Below are 26683 nucleotides of genomic sequence, written 5' to 3' on the forward strand. Positions count from 1 at the left end.
ATTTGTTTATTAATAACTTTTAATGTTAAAAATTGTGCTCTCTCCTCAAACAATAGCATGGTATTATTTCACTGTAATAGCTACTGTAAATTGGACTGTGCAGTTAGATTAACAAGAATGTAAGCTTTCTGCCAATATCAGATATGTCTATGTCCTGGGAAATGTTCTTGTTACTTACAACCTCATGCTAATCGCATTAGCCTACGTTAGCTCAACCTTCCGGTGGAAGGGACACCGATCCCGAAGAAGCTTTAGAACATGTAAGGTCCTTGGACTAAGGAGTAACATCAGGCTCCTTTAGTGCATTATAGGGCTAGATACATTTCAGTCTTGCAGAAATTAATTTATTTTCGTTCCTGGATTTATTTGTATACATTTTATGAAACATGGTTTCTAATTGTCTATCTTGTTATAAGGTAATGGCTAGTGGAGTTCAAATAGTGTGTTGTATTATGCCTCATAATCAACAAATCCAATGAAGGCATTTGTTCGTTATGCTGGTTCTAATCATAGAATTATTCATTTATTTGGGTCTCTGCTTCCAATGGTGTTGTTGCTGGGGAGGAACCAAATGTCGAGTCCTCCTTGTCGCTCCTATTATGGTCAAATAAAGGCGGAGACCATACGTTCAGTGACTTCTTAGATAGCCAATAACATGTCACAATGGGGTTAACAATATGACTCTAGCGTGAATGATAGTCCCCTTCAGCAATCACAACCTGAGCTTCCCAGACCACGTTGTGGTATATAACACTTTTTCGCGGCGTATTCGCCCTTTGTGATAATGTCGGCAGATTATGAAGAGAGGTAAAGAAACCTGCAAATTGTTCCATTGTTTTATTATAACCAGTTACACATATGGCTAGATGAAATAACGCGGTCAGCCCCGCAATTCCTTTATAAAATGAAACATGAATGTTTTCCTTGTGCTGTCGCTTTAGTGCTAACTAACGTTAGCAACTGTAAACTAGCTAGTGGTGGCCGTATTGGAGCCACTAGCTAGCTGGCCAGGTCTAACTGCAAGCCCGTAGTACATGTTCCACGTTATTGTGCCCTGTGTTATTGTAAACACTGATTTGCTGGCCAGCCCACGAACGTTACTTGAGTAATGCTGGGTGAAGGCGAGCTGCTAACATCGGCTAAGATGGCTAACTAGTTATTTGGCAGGCGAACACCAGACAGGGGTTGCGGGAAAATGGTGGCCTGTCTCACCAGCGAGCCCCGCCATGGTGCCCAGGTCACGTTGAGCGAACAGACGTTAACTACGAACTCCCGGTAGCTGGTGTCTCGCTAGCTACAGTTCTTATCCGGAATATTATGCGTAGGCGCTTGTTGTTTTGGTGTAGTAGCATCGCTAGCAACAGTTCTTATCCGGAATATTATGCGTAGGCACTTGTTGTTTTGGTGGAGCAACCCTTTCCGCTAACCTTGTGCGCTATGACCACATGCTTTTCGGGTAAAGGGTCGCTCGGCCTGGTGGCGGTGCGTTATTTGTATTTTTTTTCTTTATTGCAACAGTGAAGGATTTTCTATCAGATGGGCCATCCGGTTGAGTGACTGCTCCTTCCAGTTAGTATGGTTAGCTATCCCTGTTGAATGTGTCGTTTTGCTTGTTAGCCAAGGTTAGTAGTGTAATCATTTACAGTTCCACTCGGGACTAACCAGCCAGAGAACCCCCACCAATGTGTTGTCCACCATTATTCAAAATCTCTCTGAGTGCAAGTTAATGCATGGGCGTGTTCGAGTCGTCTGCACTGGGAAGACTTAATGAAATATATATATATATTTTTAAATTCAGTGGCGTCACAAACTTGGTTGTGTGTGTGTGCCCCAACTTCTGCATCGTTGGTCGCCAGCACCACCATCTTATGCGAGTTTATTATACATGGGGGGGGCCTCGATGCAGTCATTGGCACTTCATGTCATGCCCATTACAATCACTCTCTCTGGCATCAAACCCCTTCTAGATGAATTCAGGCATGTCATCCCATTACAATCACAAACTCTGGCATTAGACCCCTGATACATTTCTGGTTAGAAATGTTTTTGTTTGTGATATCATTAGAATGTGCTAATGTGTTGTGAAACACATGCATCATCTAGTATTGACATGTGGACGTTTTCCTCCAGAGACCTCTCCAACAGAGACAATGGCCCTGAGGGCATGGAGCCAGATGGCATCATTGAGGTAAAGTTAAATGTTTTGTTTGTGTCAGGCAAGTTTGTCAAAAGTTGGATGAAGGACCAGTTAAATTGTTGAATAGTTGAAAGGCATGTAGTCCAATGGGGTGGAGGTGAAGATGCGTACATCTCACACCCACAATCAGGGTCTTGCTTGGTTTTCCATCTCTCCTCTGGTAGTTAAAACAATACTGGGAGTCTGTAAGGACTACAGTATCTGGGTACTATATACACTAACCGTGGTCTGGTATTTTTCTCTCTCCACAGAGTAACTGGAATGAGATTGTGGACAGCTTTGATGAGATGGCCCTGCGTGAGACTCTCCTGAGAGGAATCTATGCCTATGGTTTTGAGAAACCATCTGCCATTCAGCAGCGGGCCATCCTCCCTTGTATCAAGGGTAAGTTCAAGTTTCCTAAAATCAACTCCCACACACAGGATACTGTGTGTGGGAGACCTCTGCATGTTTGTTCGTTTCCATCAACTTATGAAGATGGGTATAACTTCAATATCAATAGTGTTGATTTTTGTGGTCTTTTTCTGTCAATATCTAGCCTAAGTTGTCGCTGACGGAAGTTGCTTCTATAGTTAATTAATCCTCTTCATTCCTATGTGGAACATTAGGTTTCCTTGATCATAGTACACTGGCTTTTATTTATTCCATCGTATCCTACATGTCAGGTTTGGAGCCTTTCTCAATCATGAGTCTAAACAGTGAACCAAATGCCTATTAAACTTATCCATGGTCATATTCACTAGAAACCAACTGGGATGAAACTGGGAAGGACCAGTCTGAATTTGTCCAATAAGAAACACTTGGTATTAGTGTTTTGTTATGGTGTCCACTAATGAATACCACCCTTCATTCCCCACCAGGTTATGATGTCATTGCACAGGCCCAGTCCGGCACAGGGAAGACCGCCACGTTCGCCATCTCCATCCTCCAGCAGATTGATATCGAGCTGAAGGGCACCCAGGCCCTGGTCCTCGCCCCCACCCGAGAGCTGGCTCAGCAGGCAGGTTACACACACACTTAAATTGCTCTAAAAACTGTCCACATTAAATGCAACTTCTGTACCCTTTACACACTGTCGTGCCAACTCAAACGTACCATGCTGGATCTGATATTTTTGATATCGCGTGTGCCTTTCCAGCAGTGTTCAAGCAACCTATGGTGGATGAATAGCCAGCACAGTACAGCTTGGCTTCACTCTGCTCTATAGTGTGAATCAAACCCTGTAGCTTGACGCTGTAATGTGCCACACCTGTCACTGGGCAAGGCGGTGTGTTTGAGTGGGACTGAGTCTTGTCTGTCAGGATGAGAGAGATTCTTCCCAACTGCCTGCCTGTGCAGTGAGCAACATGTTAAGGGCTCAAACTCATGAGTTACAAAAGTACTGTTGCCTGTCCGATGATGACTAGCAAACTAATGAACATGTATGCTAAAATTATCTTGAACATGGAAGTACTTAAAATGTGACTTAGAATAGGGCAGTCAAATGTTCGGCCTACTGCACTAACACTATGGAGACTCTAGAGCGCCTGGTTAAATTGTTTGAGAGCATTTTCAAAGGGATACTTTGGGATTTTGGCAGTGAGGCGCTATATCTACTTCCCCAGAGTCGGATGAACTCATGGATACCATTTTTACGTCTGCATCCAGTATGAAGAAAGAATACTCAGAAAATTCTTGAAGTGTCCTTTTAAACTCTCTGAATGGTTCAATTTGTGATCAATAGAGTGGGCAATGTAACATCTGAAATTGACATTTTAATTACTTTATATTGTGCTAATTTCCCTAATGTGGACAGATTTTACTGCCTTACACAAGCTTGTATTTTCACCCCATAAAATGTAGTGGAAATCCACATCCTTTTTTTGCTCAGATTGGTGGTGATGGTATGAAACTTTAGTCATCACAATGACATAAGATCAATTGGTGACATAAGATCAATTGCTTAAAACAGATCATTAACTTCGCATAATCAACTGTACAAAACCAATGGGGTGTGCAGGACTTGGAACTGAGTTCATTTTCAAACTCTCATAAGACACAAACAATTAAGGACATTCTCTCTATAAAAGTCACTGGCCACACACCAATACACAGATGTGACAGAAATGATCACTTAAGCCGGGTGTACATTACACGATTTTGGCCACGATTTAGCTGTCCCAGAAGTTTTTGAGATTGGAGAAACAAAATCCCCATGTCGTTGCCTACTTGGGGGGTGCAGCTGTCACCGATGCTCGTTTAATGTGAACAGGTCAGACACAATCTGAGGGCTACCGATCTAGTCTTTGAGCAGTCCCAGACATCCTGATATTTCCAAACATGTTTGATTTTTATTGGCACAATTTGCAATGCTCTTTTAGTGTGAGATGTGCAAGGACACGTTTTGAGAATGGTCATCAGCAATAGCCAATGAGAGCTCGTCAGCGAGTTGACGTTGTTTCGCATCACCCGGACTGTGTACTCTCGAGCAGGTGCAATGACTACTACTAGTATGCATTTGTAGTTGTCTTTAGCCAAAGCCAAATTGTCATTGTTACAGCTCTGAAGTTCACAAGCAATGTTGTTCAATTGACAATGTTGGCTAGATATTTCAACTCTGTATGGGACGCGTGAATGTCTGAATGAAAACGTTTGAGTCTGCTTTGAGCCACAGCTCGTTGTAGCTATGTTAAATCTAATCCCATGATTGTTTTCGTGAGACGACGTGGTGTCGAGAATTCTCACAACCATGTCAAGAATCTTGTAGTGTGTGACCCCCATCTGTGCCACGTCATTTAGTGTGCACCACTACGTTGGCTAAACACTACAGGAAAGACGGTAGTTTTTAATGTGAGAAGCTCAGCTGTGTTATGGTTTTGAAAGTCATGTAGCATACACCTGGCTTTAAATAGCAGCCAACAGTTGTAAGTGTTGCTATCCTATGCTGCGTTGTGATTAGTTGAAGCTACCTTTCCATGATGGCAGCCTCCTGAAATAAACGTCCAACGTTCCAAAACGCAGATCTTAAGCCTTCTACAAGTTCTCATCTAACCAACCATTTCTAGGTTATTATTCCAGGTTTCCACGTGGCCTTTGAATGGTATAGTTTAAATTAAACAAATTCCTCAGGTTTTTGACCTGTTAGTTTGAACAGAATGTGTAACCTCATCTCGAGCACAATTGATTTCAACATGATAATCTATTTGAGTGATTGACCGTGTTGCTTTTCTGTTTCTGTGACCCCGTCTCAATGTAGCCATGTTTTGCTGATTGTCCTCCAACCTGTGATGTGAAAATACCCCTCCCTCATCGATTAGTTATTTATTGCCACTTGTCAAAACAAGTGTTTTTGTTGTGTGTGCAGTTTTATAAAGAGCTCATCAGAAGAAGAAAAAAATGCAAGTAATATCACTATTGTTGCACATGTACAGTGGGGAGAACAAGTATTTGATACACTGCCGATTTTGCAGGTTTTGCTACCTACAAAGCATGTAGAGGTCTGTAATTTTTATCATAAGTACACTTCAACTGTGAGAGACGGAATCTAAAACAAAAATCCAGAAAATCACATTGAATGGTTTTTAAGTAATTCATTTGCATTTTATTGCATGACATAAGTATTTGATCACCTACCAACCAGTAAGAATTCCGGCTCTCACAGACCTGTTAGTTTTTCTTTAAGAAGCCCTCCTGTTCTCTACTCATTACCTGTATTAACTGCACCTGTTTGAACTCGTTACCTGTATAAAAGACACCTGTCCACACACTCAATAAAACAGACTCCAACCTCTCCGTAATGGCCAAGACCAGAGAGCTGTGTAAGGACATCAGGGTTAAATTGTAGACCTGCACAAGGCTGGAATGGGCTACAGGACAATTAGGCAAGCAGCTTGGTGAGAAGGCAACAACTGTTGGCGCAATTATTAGAAAATGGAAGAAGTCCCAAGATGACGGTCAATCACCCTCGGTCTGGGGCTCCATGCAAGATCTCACCTCGTGGGGCATCATGAGTAAGGTGAGGGATCAGCCCAGAACTACACGGCAGGACCTGGTCAATGACCTGAAGAGAGCTGGGACCACAGTCTCAAAGAAAACCATTAGTTACACACTATGCAGTCATGGATTAAAATTCTGCAGCGCACGCAAGGTCCCCCTGCTCAAGCCAGCGTATGTCCAGGCCCGTCTGAAGTTTGCCAATGACCATCTGGATGATCTAGAGGAGGAATGGGAGAAGGTCATGTGGTCTGATGAGACAAATATAGCTTTTTGGTCTAAAGTCCACCCGCCGTGTTTGGATGTAGAAGAAGGATGAGTACAACCCCAAGAACACCATCCCAACCGTGAAGCGTGGAGGTGGAAACATCATTCTTTGGGGATGCTTTTCCGCAAAGGGGACAGGGCGACTGCACCGTATTGAGGGGAGGATGGATGGGGCCATGTATCACGAGATCTTGGCCAACAACCTCCTTCCCTCAGTAAGAGCATTGAAGATAGGTCGTGGCTGGGTCTTCCAGCATGACAATGACCCGAAACACACAGCCAGGGCAACTAAGGGGTGGCTCCGTAAGAAGCATCTCAAGCATCTCGAGTGGCCTAGCCAGTCTCCAGACCTGAACCCAATAGAATATCTTTGGAGGGAGCTGAAAGTCCGTGTTGCCCGGCGACAGCCCCGAAACCTGAAGGATCTGGAGAAGGTCTGTATGGAGGAGTTGGCCAAAATCCCTGCTGCAGTGTGTGCAAACCTGGTCAAAAACTACAGGAAACGTATGATCTCCAATTACAAACAAAGGTTTCTGTACCAAATATTAAGTTCTGCTTTTCTGATGTATCAAATACTTATGTCATGCAATAAAATGCAAATTACTTACTTAAAAATCATACAATGTGATTTTCTGGAGTTTTGTTTTTGTTTCAGTCTCTCACAGTTGAAGTGTACCTATGATAAAAATTACAGACCTCTACATGCTTTGTAAGTAGGAAACACTGCCGATTTTGCAGGTTATCAAATACTTGTTCTCCCCACTGTATGTGTAGATAGTACATTTAGTTTTTCACACCTTATTGAACAGTGGGGACTGTGAAGATGCATACGCATGACAACATATGCTCTATACACATGTTCATATGGATTTTGTGTGGTAGTAGAGTAGTGGCCTGAGGGGGCACACTTAATGTGTTGTGAAATATAAATATAAATATATATATATCTGCCTTAATATGCGGAAACAGTTTGATGTATTTATTATGGATCCCCATAATTTTGCCGTTGTCACAAAGTACTTTTACAGTAACACAGCCATAGACTAGGGAGCAAGCGGAAGCACAGTCGCCAAGGAAAGCTTCCATTGGTACATATTTGTTTACATGTCCATGGTCTCTTAGTAGGTAGGCCAAACGCAATTTGGTGACTTCTGGTGTCATCAAAATCAACCACTGCATGTTTTTGGACTCATTCAGGGGATCCATAATAAATACAAATATCACAAACTGTTTCTGCATATTGGTTATTGATTTGGACACTTTCAAGCTGTGATTTGACATTGGGCTATTTTATCGAAATGTTTTATCAGAAAGCAGCGACAGCATCATTTTCAACCTTAGTTTTATAAATTGAACTTTCAACATTTTGTATTGTTCTTAATAAGGTAATAACTGCTGAATGAGTCCAAAAACACGCTGTGATTTGATTTGAATGATATACCAAAAATCACCAAAATGGGTTTGCCCTACTAAGAGACCATGGACATGTAAACAAATGCATGCCAAAGGAAGCTTTCCTTGGCCACTGTGCTTCTGCTTGCTCCCTAGTCTAGGCTGTGTTACTGTAAAAGTACTTTGTGACAACTGCTGGCTTTGAGTTTGATTGACTTCCCCCTCTTCAACAGATCCAGAAGGTGATCCTGGCCCTCGGCGACTACATGGGAGCCTCGTGCCATGCCTGTATTGGCGGAACCAACGTCCGCAACGAGGTGACAAAGCTCCAGGCTGAGGCTCCCAACATAGTGGTTGGAACACCAGGCCGCGTGTTCGACATGTTGAACCGCAAGTTCCTCTGTGAGTGATGTCCGTCTTTTTGTTACCAACCGTTTGTCAAACTTTTCTCAACATTGTTTACAGCTGTATGTTTTTGTTTACTGAAGAGTATTGACATTTCATTTTGTGTTCAAGTTTTGTCTAAACCAAGTGCTCATCTTCCCCCCTCAGCTGCTAAGTACATCAAGATGTTTGTCCTTGACGAAGCTGATGAAATGTTGAGCCGGGGTTTCAAAGACCAGATCTACGAGATTTTCCAGAAGCTTGGCACTAGCACACAGGTATGAAGACCGATTGTGTCTAACAGTACGTTAGGAAGTTATGCTCTACCTGAAGCCTTTGCAATTTTAATTACTTTTATTTATTCGATGTAGCCCAATTGAGACCATTGTCATGTCTCATTTGCAACAAAAATATAAACTACAAGACAGCTATAAATACATTACATCAGGTTATTACAAGTTAGAATCGTCAATTGAAATAATTGCACACTTCATTAAACAGTTTTAAACTACCCCATCGGCACCAGGGAATCCAGGTGTAATTTGTTTTGTAAGGTATTCCATAACTGGCGCGTTAAAACTAAATACTGATTTACCTAATTTTGTGGAGACAAGTGGGAACTTGAGTTAACAAACCCTGTGAATGAGTGTGGTAGCTCATATTTTTGTATTTCAACAGTGAAGTGAGTTATGTTGGAAGCTTGTGGGAGTAATGAAGTGGTCTACAGAACTTTAGTGAGGTCCAGCTGACCTTCGGATGCAGTGATGAATATTAAAACTGTCACCTGTAATTAACCATAGGACGCTATGGTAGACTGCATCCGATGGTTTGAGAGTAGTGGCTGCTGCATTCTGGTAAATGGTGTCACCATAGTCAGGAAAGTTGACTGCACAATCTGTTTCCTGCTGTTAATGGAGAGGCAAGATCTTTTTTTTTTTAAAGCCCTCTTTAAATCTTTTTAACTAGGTCATCAGTATATTTTGTTCGTTAGATCTTTATCAATCCAAACGGACAGATATTTATAGGCAGGAACCCGCTCAATGAGAGCTATCCAATGAAAGACTAGCCCAGTTAGTTAGTTAGAGAACATGTATTTAGTTTTGCCTGCATTAACTACAAGTTTTAAATCCAGGGCTTTCTGTAATGCAACAAAATCAGATTGCAGCTCTAACATAGCTTTGTTAAGTCAGAGCAATAGCATACAAAACGTATTGTATACAGATGAAATTACAGGATTTAATAGATAGACCAATATTATTTATATAAACCGTAAAGAGAACAGGTCTCAATACCAACTTCTGCAGTACACCTTTCGTAATATCCAGGAAACTAGACAGCATCAGAAGGCATACATTGTGTCCTGTCGGTCAGATGGCTCTTCAGCCATTCAGCCACAAGACTCCTTGTCCATGCCTGTTTCAGACCGTTTTTAAATGAGTGGCACGTCTAAAACAAGAATAGTGGCTGAAACCGTATGATGTCCATATCTAAAATCAAACTGGTCCATATTTATATTAGTGAGAAGTTGAAAACCTTAGCTGGGAGTTTGTCAAGGATTCTAATACCTTGGCTAGGCAACATGCTTTAACTTGGAGATTGGGTGGTAATTATCGAAGTCAGAAAGATCCCTCCCTATGTAGGGGGAGGACGTGCAACTTCCCAATTCTTAGGGATAACACCGGTAGCAATTGTCAAGTTAAAAATACAGGTTAAACTTCTTAGGGATAGGCATCCCGTCAGCGGGACACCAGTCGACAACATCCGGTGAAATTGGAGGGCGCGTAATTCAAATAAATAATAAGTATAATTTATTTAAAAGCTTAAATTCTTAATCTAACAGCATTGCCAGATTTACAATAGGCTTTACAGCGAAAGCATACCATGCGATTGTTTGAGGACTGCGCCCCACATATTTTTCAACCAGCACAGGCTTCATAAAAATCTCAAATAGCGATTTAAATTAATCACTTACTTTTGAAAATCTTCCTCTGTTTGCAATCCCAAGGGTCCCAGCTACAACATGAATGGTCGTTTTGTTAGATAAAATCATTCTTTATATCCCAAGAAGTCAGTTTAGTTGGCTCCATCGATTTCAGTAATCCGCTCGTTCAACATGTCCAAAAAGTCCAAAAAGCTACCGCTGAACTTTGTTCAAACAAGTCAAACTACGTTTCTATATAATCCTCAGGTATCCTAAAATGTAAATCAACTATAATATTTCATACGGAAAGAAGTATGTTCAATAGAAAAGTAAAATTGGTAAGCCCGTGTCCTCTTTCACCGCGCGCCAACAGACATATTTTGAACTGGGAGTCTGTACAAAATCTCAAAATTCTTGCTTGTTTTTGCAGAGACAAGCCTGAAACAATGAACAGACTGACATCTAGTGGAAGCCATAGGAATTGCAATCTGGGAGCTGGAATTACATATAACCCAAAGCTTTCCTTCCATTAAGAGCCTGGGAGCTAAAAAACAAAACACACAAAAAATCAGGTTGGTTTTTCTTTGGACTTTTGCCTGCCATATGAATTGTGTTATAGTCTCAGACATTATTTTAACATTTCTAGAAACTTCAAAAACTTGTTTCTATCCAATGCTACCAGTTATATGCATATCCTGGCTTCTGGGCCTGAGCAACAGGCAGTTTACTTTGGGCACGTCAGTCAGGAAAATAGACCCTAGCTCTAAGAAGTTTTAAAGGTTCAACAGTGGGGCAGATAGCTGTAGTAAGAAGAGGTCAAGTGAATCAGCCCCAGATCTTTAGCAAGGCACTTAATACATCGGAGACATCAAATGGTTGAAATTCAAATAAGGTATTTGCGTCTGTTAGAGCATAATTCTCTACAATCTGTTCTGAGGTGACTAAAGGACTCCCACCAGTGGAATGAGATTAATTTTCAGAGACTTCTTTCAAGCATGTGGCCAGCTGAAGCAAAATGGTTATTAAAAGCACTACAAATTTCTGTTTCAAAGATTAAACCACTTTCCAGAGTTAGCTAGGCTTACCACTAGGTTTGGGCGGTATACTGTATGTACCGGGGTATTTGGAAATGGCCACGGGATGGTTTTTCAATAACGTTAAATATCTGTTTTTCAATACATTTTAATATTTGTAGCTATTTAAGGAATTACCTGCAGCCAACCTGTGCAGATAAAGCAGATTGTATTTTAATTTCACCGGTCACATTATTTTACATTATGAAGTTTGCATAGTTCCCCAGTCACGTTTGTTTTTGTAATTAAGGATCCCTTTTAGCTGTGTCCAGCAACATTACGGTAGTACAATTTAAGAGATTACATTTCATAGCACATTGTGTTCCTCCAGGCCAATACTCCCTACCACATATGTACAACACAAAATCCACGTGTAAGTATGTGTCTCTTCAGTCCCTGCTGTTCCATAAGGTGTATTCTTATCAGTCGTTTTTAAATCAGATTCTACTGCTTGCATCAGTTACCTTATGTGGAATAGAGTTCCATGTTTCCATGGCTCTACGTAGTACTGTGTGCCTCCCATATTCTGTTCTTGATTTGGGGATTGTGAAGAGACCTCTTATGTCTTGTGGGTTTTGTATGGGTGTCAGCTGTGTCCTAGTCGTTTAAACGGACACCTCGGTGCGTTCAGCATGTCAACACTTCTTACAAAACAAGTAGTGTGTAAGTCGGTCTCTTCAGCTTTGAGCCATGAGATTTACATGCATATTATTGTTATCTCTCATGTACATTTTAGGGCCAGTTGTGCTGCCCTGTTTTGAGCCAATTGTAATTTTCAGAGGTCCCTTTTTGTGGCACCTGACCACACGACTGAAAAGTAGGCTAGGTGCGACAACTAGGGCCTGTAGAACCTGCCTCGTTGATAGTGTTAATTAGGCAGAGGACCTTTTTATTATCGACAGACTTCTCCCCATCTTAGCTACTGTTGTATCAACATGTTTTGACAGTGAGTTTACAATCCAGGTCTACTCTAGCAGTTTAGTCACTGCAACTTGCTCAGTTTCCACATTATTTATGACAAGATTTAGTTGAGGTTTCGTGAATGATTTCTCCCTAATACCAAGCTTTTAGTTTTTGGAATATTTAGGACAAACGTATTCCTTGCCACCCATTCTGAAACTAACTGCAGCTCTTTGAGTGTTGCAGTGATTTTGCTCACTGTAGTAGCTGATGCGTATCGTGTTGAGTCATCTGCATATATACATACACGCGAGCTTTACTCAAAGCCAGTGGCATGTCGTTAGTAAAGATTGAAAAAAGGGGCCTAGACAGCTGCCCTGGGGAATTCCTAATTCCACCTGCATTATGTTGGAGAGGCTTCCATTAAATAACACCCTCTGTTCTGTTAGACAGGTAATGCTTTATCCACCATATCGCAGGGGTGTAAAGCCTTACCACAAGTCTTTCCAGCAGCAGACTGATCGATAAGGTCAAAAACTGCACTGAAGTCTAAAAAAAACAGCTCCCTCAATCTCGTAATCATCCATTTCTCTCAGCCAATCAGTCATTTGTGTAAGTGCCGTCCTTGTTGAATGTCCTTCCCTATAAGCGTGCTGAAAGTCAATTTGTTTACAATAAAATAGCTTTGTATCTGGTCAAACACTATTTTTTTTCCCCCAAAGTTTACACAGTATTGGTAACAGACTGATTGGTCTGCTCTTTGAGTCAGTAAAGCGGGCTTTACTATTCTTGGGTGTGGGCATTACTTTAGCTTCCCTCCAGGCCTGAGTGCCCATACTTTCTAGTAGGCTGAAATTGAAGATGTGGCAATAATGTCCGCTATTATCCACAGTATATTTTTCATCCAGATTATCAGACCCCGGTGGCTTGTCATTGTTGATAGACAACAATTTAGTCACCTCTTCCACACTCGTGTTACAGAATTCAAAATTACAATGCTTGTCTTAACTCATTTGGTCACATATACTTGGATGTGTAGTGTCAGTGTTTTTTGCTGGCACCTCATGCCTTTTTTTCATTGGCAAGATTAGCAAACTATCATTAAAGTAATTCACAATATCAGTGGGTTATGTAATGAATGAGACATCTGATTCAATGAATGATCGAGTTTGCCTTCTTGCCCCAAAATTATACTGGAGCACCATAAATTACATTTTATTTTCATAGTGTAGTTTCTTATTTTATTCAGTTTAGTCACATTATTTCTCAATTTAGAGTATGTTTGCCAATCGGTTTTGCAGCCAAACTTATTTGCCATTCCTTTTTCCTCATCCCATTTGAACCATACAATTTTTCAATTCCTCATCAATCGGGGGGGGGGGGGGGGGTTAAATCAAAAAGCATGATCATTACACACCTTCTGCTGGGGACAAAAGGCCACTTTAAAATGTGCAGTTTTGTCAAATGCCACAGATGTCTCAAGTTGAGGGAGTGTGCAATTGGGATACTCTCTCAACCCTTACACTCTTTGCGTAACGCGTATATGCGTCTCATGCACATGACCGATGGGGTCTGACTTGTAGCATATCATCACATCAATAACTTGGTTATAACAAACACTGCATACGTGACAGCTAAGTGGATGCAGAGGACATGATGGATGAACTCAAAATGGGAATGTTTACTGGTTGCTCAGGAGGTAAAGGAGAATTCAGATGTGTGGAATAAATTTGACTCATTGTGGAAAACACTGGAGATCAAGAAAAAGGTAAGGAGCAAAATGTAATGTTCATTTCTCGACCATAAGCTATATCCAACGTTGTTTTAGAGAATTTGGCAGTACTTCCGACTGCAGACCTCATGTGGCCACGCCAGCCCAGGACTTCCACTTCCAGCTTCTTCACCTATGAGGTCATTGAGTATTTCTGTCTAATAAAGCCCTTTTGTGGGGACAAACTTATTCTGATTGGCTGGGCCTGGCTGCCAAGGGGCATATGCCCACCCCTGGCTGCTCCCCCTGCCCAGTCATGTGAAATCCATAGATTAGGGCTTAAGGAATTTTATTTCAGGTGACTGATTTCCCTATATGAAGTGCTATTCAGTAGTCTTTGAAGTTGTTTTATATTTTTGTTCGGTATAGAATGGAAAATAAATGTGTTGCAAAACTGTTGCTGATAGTTTACAATATAATTTTTCTGACCGTTTGGAACAATGTAAACCACTAAATAAATTAAGCGTTCCGGAGTCTTAACATTTTTTTGTAAAGCCTTTGTTACCTCAGACTAAACATTTGCGTTCATTGCTGAATGCAATTTTCGAAATGGGACGGTTTTAGTGTAAGCTAATTATTCAAGGTTTGCTTTATTTTATTATCAAACTAAAATGCTTGATTTGGGTTTCCAATCATGAATGACTTGTATGCTGTGTGATGACATTAACAAATTATTGAATGAAACAGTAGCCTATATAATCCTGAGTAAGTCACGGTTAATGAAGGCTATTATACTAAGCCTACTAATGATGACATTACATATTATAATGATGATCATAATAGTAATTAACAAGGAGATCAACAGCTAATATGTTTCTGACAATTTGGAACAGTGTAAACGACACTTAAATACATTCTAATACCATATTGGCTGTTCTATTTTACGTGCTACCCCGGCCAAACCCTCATTGTGTGCCGCTCTGAGACTCCCGATCACAACCAGTTGTAGTACAGCCCGGGATCGAACCAAGGTCTAAGGTGACACCGCTAGCCTTGAGATACTGTGCCACTCGGGAGCAATCTGGAGATCGTGTGGTTGCGTGAGGCTAGATGCTCACGGAATCAGGCAATTAAACAAACAGGCAACAAGCAGGATCTGTCTTATTTCTGTAGATATATATGGATGATTTATAAAGCCAGGCACATTTTAGAAATTAGGCCATTGATTATTGACCTAATTAAGTTGGTTTCCTCCTCACTTTTCTTGGACAATTAAGGCGAGCTATTTTCTCGTCTCCTAATCGTTCCGTATCGTTCTCAACACCAATATGCTGATTAACTTTTGCTGTTATGCACATAGCAACATGGTCTAGGAAAAGGCGCCAATTCAACAGTTCACTGATGTTTCAGAACCACGGACAGCGACCGCCATCCAACGAGGGAGAAAGCGCCCCATTGTTCTTTATGTACTATAACCATATACACTTTCAATAGCACGTGTCTTAATGATGGACTGTTCCATCCACATGGCCTCCACAATGGATCAGTCCACTCAGACAGGCGCCTAAAGACATCTCGGTCGACCAACCGCCTATTGACTGACCAGTCGTCAAAATGGGGTCAGATCTACAGCAAATGTTAGTGCATCAATTCATTCCTCTAATCCAGGGATGGGCAACTTTGATGGGGTGGGGGCCACAATCTGAACTCTTGAGTCCGCAATGGCATGCAGGTCTGTAGACCTACAGGGTGCAGAGAAAATGTAATCCTTTTTTTAATATGGTATCTGAGTGAGAGTGACTATCAAAATAGACAGGGGCTCACCGGTTGGTAATTCAACAATGTTTACAATTTTAGATAACTGCCCATTAGACTAATTTGCAAATGAAATAAAAACTACATTTCACATTGTGTATTCTACTATTCTAACGCTCAACAGTAAGTTCAGACCTGACTGAGTATAAAAATAAAGAGATTGATCCGGGGCCGCCAGATCCCTGCTCTAATGAAACGGAGTAGTTTTAAAGTGAAAACATATTGGATCCCATGTATCCACACTGAACACAAATATGAAGGCAACATTAAACGATTTTGCTGAATTACAGTTCATATAAGGAAATCAAGTCAATTTAAATAAATTCATTAAGCCCTAATCTCTGGATTTCACATGACTAGGCAGGGGCGCTGCAGGCCCACCCAATGGGGAGTTGGACATACTGCCAAATTAACATTTACATTTTCTGGCAACCGCTTTGGTGGACCTTCCTGCGGTCAGCATGCCAATTGCACATTCCCTCAACTTGAAACATCTGTGTCATTGTCTTGTGTGACAAAACTACACATTTTAGAGTGCTTTTTTATTGTCCCCAGCAAAAGTTGTGTAATGATCATACTGTTTTAATTTTGTGCACAAAATTTGAGAGAATTGATTTTTGTGCGTATGAAGCATTTCTGGGATATTTTATTTCAGCTTAAAACATGGGACTAACACTTTACATGTTGCGTTTATATTTTTGTTCAGTATAGATGCGTATCGAATCGTCTTGAAAGGGAAAGATGCACATCCCTACAGACTACCCCATGCTAATCAGGAAACTCTTGGGTATGTTGTGAACTGTCATTGCAATTGCTTTGCAGTGTAGCTAGCCACTGAAATACTCTGAATTCACTAGTGCTCTCATCGTATCCGGATGTGTACAGCAGATGGGAGTTATTTTCCTAACTTAGCTAGCTAACACATTTCGAGAAGAAGTTGTATTACGTGCCTAGCTAGCGTTAGCAACGTTTGGTGTTTAATGAGACTGTCTAAACAGCTGAGATAGCAAATATTGTAACAAGTTTTTAATTTTGGATTAGAGAAAGGGAAAGGGGAATACCTAATCAGTTGAACAACAATGGATTCAACTGAAATGTCTTCCGCATTTAACCCAACCCTCTGAATCAGAGAGGTGCAGGGGGGCTGCCTTAATCGACATCAATGTCATCGGTGCCCGGGGAACAATGGGTTAACTGCCTTGCTCGGGGGCAGGACGACAGATTTTTACCAGCTCGGGGATTTGATCCAACCTTTCGGGTTACTGGCCCAGCGCTCCTACCTGCCCAACATGCTCTGGCTTTCAGGAATCACAGTAGCAAGTGCTTCTGCTACACAGTTCAATTATTTAGCCATTTAAACAATACATTTTTTTAACTATTTTTGCCGCTTGCTTTCATGAGACTTAAACGTGATCTTGTCCCAGGTGTCGGACTCGACGGCAGTTGCTATCCATTGGAGCGTTGCCATTGGTTCCCCACATTCTTGGGCGGGGCATAGCAAAGGGTCAATTAAGCATAATCTCTGGGAATATAGAATCTATTTTTTTTGTCAAGTAGAATGTACTGTGCTTTTCTCAATGTTAGCTAGTACTTGTCCCAACCCTCCTCCCTGGTAGTGCTCCTAGAGAAAGAGCTAGCAAGAGGGAGATGAACAGCTGAGCACACCATAGTAATCTTCAATGATCCATGTATTCCTTTGTCAAGTGATTGCTTTATAGAGCTAATACCTTTTCTCAACCCTGTTTTCCAGGTGGTTCTCCTGTCTGCCACTATGCCTCAGGATGTGCTGGAGGTCACCAAGAAGTTCATGCGTGAGCCCATCCGTATCTTGGTGAAGAAGGAAGAGCTCACCCTGGAGGGTATCCGCCAGTTCTACATCAACGTGGAGAAAGAGGTATTGCTGTAATGGATGCATGTTATAGTGCATTTGTGTGTGCCCCGTATAATGAATATATTGCTATTTTTATATGCTCGTTATTACAATCTTGTGAGGCCCTTTGCTCTACTAACAGGAATAAGTCAAGTCATGAAGTAGCCTCATTTGGTCAATACAATACAGTAACTGTCCTGTTAACATGGAATGATAATCAATGAGACATTTAGAAATGGCCTTTCCTTTCTTAAAATTGTAGTATTTCATTATGAAGATGGTTGATTTTGTATGAAAGAGCTTGCTACAGTGATTCTAATGATGAGTTTAGCTATATCCTCTTGAGCACTTTGGAAATGTTGTTTGGGTCCCAAGTTCCCTCTGTGTCTCCAGATCTGTATATAACTAAGAGATGCTCATGTCTCCACCGTAACAATGGGAGTTGTCCCGAAGGCGGGCGACAGGCTTAGGTCCAAAATAAGCCCATAGAAACACATTGGGCTTATTTTGGACAGATGTAGGCTAGAGTGAATCCTCCCACTTGGCCTCTTTATGGCGTCTCCCAAGCTGTTGGAGGAACAATGTTCTTTGGCAGAGGAAGTCTACTGCTCTCCACTATGGCTGGCGTCTTTGTCCCTCTCCACAGCTTTAACTTAAAAGCAACCTCTTCATAATTTTAGACGTTTGCTAATACTGTAATATCAACCTTTTGTGTAGATACCCCTTTCACACTACTGAGCTGAGACAATATTTACTGCACTAGCCAGGTTACTAGCCTGGAACTGTGCTGGATAAGGAAAATATCAAAACAAAATATCATAGCATGGATAGTGTAATATGGGTTGGCACGATAGCTTGAAATAGGTGTTCTTGACCAGGTCTTAGGCTTGAAATTTTCCCATGTCTTCAGACTCAATTCAACCCGCTTTCCTTTGTTAGGAGTGGAAGCTGGACACCTTGTGTGATCTTTATGAGACCCTGACCATCACCCAAGCTGTGATCTTCATCAACACCCGCCGAAAGGTGGACTGGCTGACTGAGAAGATGCACGCCAGGGACTTCACAGTCTCTGCCCTGGTAAGAGCTCCTGCACTTCCAGCTCGCTGTCCATGTCCTACAGTGTTGTCATACCGATAGATGCTAATTGGTTATCTGCCGAAAATACAGTTGACCAGTCATGCATGTCTGTTAATTTGCATAATTTTGTGGAATTCAATTGTCCCGTGTATTTTTGTTAGTCGGCATGCACAGCATACAGAGCCTAGTTTGAGAAGCGGAATAGCCTACCTACCATCTGTCAAGACTAGGTCCTCGAAAAGCCTGTAGGCTACTGGAGTGAAACCTGCTTTTGTAAGCCCAGTCATTGTGTTTAGAATTGTTATTTGTTCCGCAATCACGTGTTCACTTTAGTGGCCACAATTTAGAAAGGAGCTCTTTTTATTTCTCAACTTGTAAAGCGCGCCTTCCATTCGGCTGCGTAGACTATAGCCTGCCTACTGTTGACCTTCAGTGTCCCACCACTTTGGGAGCTTGAGGCACTATAATTGTTTAAAACCTGAATGTTTTACTTCAAATAATGATATCTTATTTTGCTTTAAAGTAGCCTTGCAAAAATTCAACCATAGAAAAGAAAATTGCAAAGATTTTATAAATACTTCCTCGTGCAATTAACTTTGAATTAACAATTAGTTTTGAATACAAAATAAGTAACCTACGTGATTCAATATAGATCCGACCAAGAGGTCACAACTGGTTATGTGAATGAGTGATGCGCGTTTGGAGCAATACTGGCTGTATCCAAGGCTCAGCCAATCGTTCACATAACAGAATGATCGGCTATGAAAAGCCAACTGACATTTACTCCTGAGGTGCTGGCCTGTTGCACCCTCTACAACCACTGTGATTATTATTTGACCCTGCTGGTCATCTATGAACATTTGAACATCTTGGCCATGTTCTGTTATAATCTCCACCCGGCACAGCCAGAAGAGGACTGGCCACCAATCAGAGCATGGTTCCTCTCTAGGTTTCTTCCTAGGTTTTGGCCTTTCTAGGGAGTTTTTCCTAGCCACTGTGCTTCTACACCTGCATTGCTTGCTGTTTGGGTTTTTTGGCTGGGTTTCTGTACAGCACTTTGAGATATCAGCTGATGTGAGAATGCAGCACGCAAAGGCTAGACAACGGAAGAGTGGAAAGGCAGTTTGCCAGTTACAGCAGCGCGTCCCCTGAACGATAACGAAGAGGTAGGTGAGACGCCTGACGATGGAGACGGGTGGGAACGTGATGAAGCCTTATTCATAAACTGTAACCGATAAACAACTGGCATTTGTAAAGTTTGAGATGAGGGTGCAAGTGTGGCGCAACAAGAATTGCTAGCGTTAAGTATCTTGCTATCTGCATCGACTTCTACGTTAGCTAGCCAGAGAAATGTTAAGCAACATTAGCCAACTTATCTGATCAAAGAATTGAGTTTATGGCGTGAAAATTAGCTTGCTCATAAAGTCAGACAGCTAACGCTAGCTTACAACATCAGATGCGATAACATTAGTAACCCAACCAATTCGCTATAATAATAACTGTTATATGACTTCTTGCAGGTCAAGTTATAACGTTAGTTGTTTAGTGGACCCTTGCAATCTGTGAGAAATTTTAAGTAGCTAATGAACTAACAATGTAATAATGTGCAGTGTAGGCCAAAGATATTGTTTTTGTTGTGTTGAACTTGACAGTAACACGTGAGTAAGGGGGGATTATTTAATGTTTTACTCAGTGAATGTTATTTAGCCTTGTGCACTTGATCAATGTCTACTATAGTGGCCACTAACTATAAGTCTGTTTAATTATGTTTCTCCTTTATGAGTATTTTTTCCCAAGTGCAATATTTAGATGTGTGTGTGGTCACAGGTATTCTATTATAAAGGCTGTCATGGTTAACTGCAATATATTAGTGTCATTTTTTAAAGACTTTCTCAAGAGTGTCATTTGCAGTAAAGTCTAGGCAACAAATAACATTGGAAACGTTTACATTATTTTTCTTTCTTTACATTTTTTGGCTGTAAGTTAGGTTCACATTAACCACTTATTTTACCCAGACTGATCATGTAGATTGTATTCTTTGTTGTTTAATAAGGTACAAACCTGCATTTCAAGAAGGGATCCAGCCTAAATCACTAGAAATTAGGATTTTAAAGCTGATAATTTATTTTTATCCCCCCTAGCAGAGATATGTTTTGTTTCAGTGCAAAAAAAAGTGTCACCTTTTTGGGCCCTCACCAGTTTGCAACCCTGGTTCTATTGGTTTTCATATCAACATTATTTAATTGTCCAGAAGCCAAAAGCACAATCCTAGTCATATTAGAAACCCATCATAGTAGTTGCTACTAGATTCCCTTTAAGTTTCTAACAGATTTAAATCTCGGTCACATATGAATGGAAATGCTCACATTAGGTAGGCCGTTTAGAACTGTTTTCAGCTAATTGCATTTGGGCAAATGTCTGAAAATTGCGTTTTAGTAGCTGCTTCATTACAGGAGTTGCGTGTTCAATGTTGGTTAGTTTCAGGCAAAATTGACCAAAATGTGTCTCCTTTATATACTTAACAAAAATATAAACGCAACATGCAACAATTTAAGATTTTACCGAGTTATAATTCATATGAGGAAATCAGTCAATTGAAATATATTCATTAGGCCCTAATATATGGATTAGGTTACAGATACCTTTAAAAAAAAATGTGCCTCAGGATCTCATGGTATTTTTGTGCATTCAAATTGCCAATCGATAAAATGCAATTCTGTAGCTTATGTAGCTTATGCCTGCCCATACAATAACCCCCCCCCCCCACCGTGGGGCACTCTGTTCATAATATTGACATCAGCAAACCTCTCTCCCACACAACGCCATACACAAGGTCTGGTTGTGAGGCCTGTTGGACGTATGGCCAAATTCTCTCAAACTACGTTGGAGCGGCTTATGGTAAAGAAATGAACATTACATTCTCTGCCAACAGCTCTGGTGGACATCCCGGCAGTCAGCATGCCAGTTGCACGTTGTGTTTTGTGGCAAGACTGCACATTTTTCTAGTTAATGAAGGTTTTTGGGAAAGCCTTTCTCCGTCAACCAGAAGTCTTATCCTTAGCATAGCTAACGGTTATAGTCGTAGACATGCGTGCGCTGCACACATACAGATTACACTGTATTCCATCCCTAACTATAACATTTTCCGACAAGATAGAACTGCCAAAAGGTGTGGCGTTGACATCTACTGCAGAGATGGCCTGCAGTGTTCTGTCATACTGTTCAGGTCTGTGCCCAAACAATTCGAGCTTCTACTTTTAAAAATCCACCTTTCCAGAAACAAGTCTCTCACCATTGCCGCTTGTTATTATAGACCCCCCTCAGCCCCCAGGTGTTCCCTGGACACCATATGTGAATTGATTGCCCCCCCATCTATCTTCAGAGTTCGTACTGTTAGGTGACCTAAACTGGGACATGCTTATCACTCCTACAATCTAAGCTAGATGCCCTCAATCTCACACAAATGATCAAGGAACCTACCAGGTACAACCCTAAATCCGTAACCATGGGCACCCCCTTAGATATCATCCTGACCACCTTGCCCTCTAAATACACTGCTGTCTTCAACCAGGATCTCAGCGATCACTGCCTCATTGCCTGCGTGCCCGCGGTAAAACGACCACCCCTCATCACTGTCAAACGCTCCCTAAAACACTTCAGTGAGCAGGCCTTTCTAATCAACCTGGCCCGGGTATCCTGGAAGGATATTGACCTCATCCCATCAGTAGAGGATGCCTGGTTGCTCTTTAAAAGTGCTTTCCTCGCTATCTTAACCTCTCTGGGTAGGCGGGACGCTTGCGTCCCACATGGCCAATAGCCAGGGAAACTGCAGAGCGCCAAATTCAAATATATTTCTATAAAAATCTAACTTTCAGTAAATTACACATGCAAGATAGCAAATTAAAGCTACACTCGTTGTGAATCCAGCCTACATGTCAGATTTCAAAAAGTATTTTCGGCGAAAGCATAAGATGCTATTATCTGATGATAGCACAACAGTAAACAATGAGAGTAGTATATGTCAACTCTGCAGGCGCGACACAAAACGCAGAAATAAAATATAAATAATTCCTAACCTTTCATGAGCTTCTTTTGATGGCACCCCTATATGTCCCATAAACATCACACATGGTTATTTTGTTCGATTAATTCCGTCGAGATATATATATCCAAAATGTCCATTTATTTGGCGCGTTTGATCCAGAAAAACACCGCTAACAACTTACACAACGTCGCTACAAAATATCGCAAAAGTTCTGTCAACTTTGCCAAAACACTTCAAACTACTTTTGTAATACAACTTTAGGTATTTCTAAACGTAAATAATCGATCAAATTGAAGACTGGATCTGTGTTCAAGACAGGAGCAAAACAAACTGACGCTACTTTTCTGGTTACGCGCCTCTATCAAAAGGTACACATGAAGTGACGTTCGTTCTGAGCTATGGTACTTCATTACACAAAGGAAAAACCTCAACCAATTTCTACAAACTGGTGACATCCAGTGGAAGCGGTAGGAACTGCAGGAAAGTCGATTAGAATTCTGGATTCCCCATGAAAACATATTGAAAAGACTGACTTAAAAAAAAAAAAATGTGAATGGTTTGTCCTCTTGGTTTCGCCTGCTAAATAAGTTCTGTTATACTCAGACATTTATTCAAACAGTTTTAGAAACTTCAGTGTTTTCTATCAAATACTAATAATAATATGCATATATTAGGATCTGGGACAGAGTAGGAGGCAGTTCAGTTTGGCACGCTATTTATCCAAAAGTGAAAATGCTACCCCCTAACCCAAACAGGTTAAATAAACATGCCCCGTTCAAAAAATGTAGAACCTCTCCAGACCTGACTGCCCTTGACCAGCACAAAAACATCCTGTGGCGTTCTGCATTCACATCGAATAGCCACTGCGATATGCAACTTTTCAGGAAAGTCTGTAACCAATATACTCAGTCAGGAAAGCTAAGGCTAGCTTTTTAAAAAATGTCCTAATTTATTGATAAATTTTAAGTTCATAACTGTGCTCTCAAACAATAGCATGGTATTCTTTACTGTAATAGCTACCATAAATTGGACAGTGTAGTTAGGTTAACACGAATTTAAGCTTTCTGCCCATATCAGATGTCTCTATGTCCTGGGAAATGTTCTTGTTACTTACAACCTCATGCAAATCACATTAGCGCACATTAGCTCAACTGTCCCGTGGGGGGTGTCACCGATCCCGTAGAGGTTATAAATTGAATTGAGGTGGCAGCATTAATTTACATTATCTGCAGAATCTTAAGTTTCTCCATTGTTTCTTAGTGCCTCTATTTGTGTGGAAAACATACTGTCGATCTGGTTAGATCAGCATTTCTTGGTTTTTGATTTCCGTAATGTGAAATGAAGTGCTTGTGGTGTTCACAGATCCAGGCTGACTGTCTTGTTTGACTATAAGTGGGTCTGCATAAGAGTCTACTAAATGTAAAATGTGACACCTTCCTTCCTCCCCAGCACGGTGACATGGACCAGAAGGAGAGGGACCTAATCATGAGGGAGTTCCGCTCTGGCTCCAGCCGTGTCCTCATCACCACAGATCTGCTGGTGAGTTGAGTTCAGGGGACGAAGCAGCACCCTGTGGCCTGAATCTTTTCATTCGTTAAATGATATTTATTACATTCTTCTTATGTTAATCAACTTGGCAAACCCTTTTATTCAGTGATATTAAATGTGTAAGTGAGCTCTATGATCTATTGAATTAGCCTATTCTCAGTAATGCCAAAGTTTTAGTCAAGTGGCACATTTTTTGTATGTTATCTCTGGAATCGAACCCATAACCTTTGGCGTTGCTAGTGCTACACGTTTACCAGCGGATTCACATGGAACCAAGCTAGCCTGCACCAGGGTTCAGGGTAATAAAGCAATGGCAGCTAGAGGTCAGTGCAGGGGTGCTGATCATGTTGTTGCTTTCAGGCCCGAGGAATTGATGTCCAACAGGTGTCTCTGGTTATCAACTATGACCTGCCAACCAATCGTGAGAACTACATTCACAGGTATTAAAAACAAAGCTCCATAGGAATAACTTATGTCACTGTTTTTATTATGGCAATCAACATGGTTTATATTGGGGTGTGAATTTTCTGCTTTTCTGACATCCTCCATTTCATACATCTTTGAAATGTAACTAGCTAACCACAAACCAATATCCTACTTTTTCTGACTTGTTCTATAATGTCCTGGTCTCGTTCCTCCTGGTTTGTTCATTCAAATCGTATTTATTTCGCTACCGTTTTGATTCTAAATTCCGATCGGCAGGGTTCGTATTAATCTGGTCTTTAATTGTTGTGTGCCAGGATCGGGCGAGGAGGCCGTTTCGGCAGGAAGGGTGTTGCCATCAACATGGTGACTGAAGAGGACAAGCGCACACTCCGGGACATTGAGACGTTCTACAACACCACAGTAGAAGAGATGCCCATGAATGTGGCTGACCTGATCTAGACTACCCCTGGCACCCTGCCTGCTGGTGATACCTTAACACTCTACAGACCATCATCATCCCACTACCCCCCCCCCCCCAATTCTCTAACATCTCCCGTTTCCTACCTATCACCCACCTAACCAAGCCTCCCACGTATCCCAATTTTGCGCTCTTAAATGGGTTAGGGGAACTCCTGTTTTCCTCCTCTTCCATGCCCTCTGCGGTCCCTCAGCTCAGCCCCACTCATTTGTTTTTCTATGGATCGCCTTGCTTCATAAAAATCAAGAATTGTATTTTACTTGGCTACAGATGAGATTTGCTATGTTTGTATTAGCAGCAGACTTGATATCCTTGTGGTCTACAAGGACCCTTGCGACTCCATTTCAATAGGAAATGGTGACTTCTTGGGGGATGGGGATTGCATCATTCAGTTCCATTCTTTATTTGCATCGAAGTTATATTCAATCACTATCCATTGCTGATATGCAGTAGTTTTTCTGCAGGAGTGTTTTTAAACAGAAACAAGGGATGACATTGTTAATCTGTTTGATTGTTTTTTTTGTTCCATATGCCCCCTTGGAAGTACCCCCTTGGAAGTACAGCAATTATTTGAATACACTTAGTGGTGTTCCAAACATGTTGGTAGATATTTCTAGTGTGTATAATTGACATTTCACACGGGTTGACATTGAACCCTTGTTCTAAACGTTCATTGACATTTTTGGGGGAGAGCATGACGGTGTACAGAGGGGGGTATTGGGAGTTTTTTTTTTTTTTGCAAAGATATTTGGACTCGACAAACCCTATAGGCAAATCAAAATCCAGTACAAACTATTTATTTTCCACCCCTTTTTTATTCATTAGTTTGGTTTCATTTTACAAATTGGGGGAGGGGGATGACTTCAATAAAGTTACCAAATAAAATCCTGCATTTGTTTTGCCAGTTATTTCTATCCTATTGTACTCAGTGTTTCTCATCATTGCTGAGTTGGTATGTGGTCTGTCTGTTTCAGAATGCAAGATCATTGAGTTGGCCAGATGACCCTGAAATGATTTTCATATTTTTGAGCAATACAGATGTGTAAAAAGTGCATGGTATGGGTTACTTGACAACCAAAACCCATATTCAAGTTCAGCTTTCTAAATGAACCAGATCGACATAATGATCCTGTTTTCTGGAACACCCCAGTGGTCCTGCAGGGGGTTTCAATGCATTCATAGTAGGACCATGAAAGGATTGCATGCTTGTCTTGTATTAGCCCGTAAATGTAGTTCTCATATGAATTCTTGGATTGTCTCTAGGACTAGACGAATGTATACAGTGCGTTGGGAAAGTATTCAGACCCCTTTTCCACATTGTTACGTTACAGGCTTATTCTAAAATTGATTAAATATTTTTTCCCCTCAATCTACACACTATCCCATGACAGCAAAAACAGGTTCAGAAATTTCTGCAAATGTATTACAAAAAAAGCCACTTGCATAAATATTCAGACCCTTTACTCCAGTACTTTGTTGAAGCACCTTTGGCAGTGATTACAGCCTTAAGTCTTCTTGGGTATGATGCTACAAGCCAGGCCCACCTGTATTTGGGGAGTTTCTCGTTCTTCTCTGCATATCCTCTCAAGCTCTGTCAGGTTGGATGG

General features: G+C 41.2%; 1 protein-coding gene across 1 annotated transcript; it reads left to right on the plus strand.

Annotated features, from left to right (window-relative positions):
- The first annotated feature begins 641 nt into the window (after window positions 1–641).
- Window positions 642–25961, plus strand: LOC110491010 (eukaryotic initiation factor 4A-I). Its single transcript, XM_036949980.2, has 11 exons — window positions 642–807; window positions 2131–2188; window positions 2449–2581; window positions 3058–3197; window positions 8062–8230; window positions 8381–8490; window positions 17383–17526; window positions 18442–18579; window positions 24074–24163; window positions 24533–24612; window positions 24913–25961. The coding sequence occupies exons 1-11, from the start codon at window positions 785–787 to the stop codon at window positions 25055–25057; spliced, it is 1230 nt and encodes a 409-aa protein (XP_036805875.1). The 5' UTR covers window positions 642–784; the 3' UTR covers window positions 25058–25961.
- The last annotated feature ends 722 nt before the right edge of the window (window positions 25962–26683 follow it).

This window comes from Oncorhynchus mykiss, chromosome 2 (genome assembly GCF_057628025.1).
Source record: "Oncorhynchus mykiss isolate SJ-2025 chromosome 2, ASM5762802v1, whole genome shotgun sequence".
In the NCBI taxonomy this organism is placed as follows: Eukaryota; Metazoa; Chordata; class Actinopteri; order Salmoniformes; family Salmonidae; genus Oncorhynchus; species Oncorhynchus mykiss.

Bases quoted from the DNA above. Each gene is read 5' to 3' on its own strand.
- LOC110491010 (XM_036949980.2), top strand. From the start codon at position 785: ATGTCGGCAGATTATGAAGAGAG. The intron at 8,491-17,382 runs GTATGAAGACCG...CCTGTTTTCCAG, and splicing joins AGCTTGGCACTAGCACACAG to GTGGTTCTCCTGTCTGCCAC. The intron at 18,580-24,073 runs GTAAGAGCTCCT...CTTCCTCCCCAG, and splicing joins ACTTCACAGTCTCTGCCCTG to CACGGTGACATGGACCAGAA.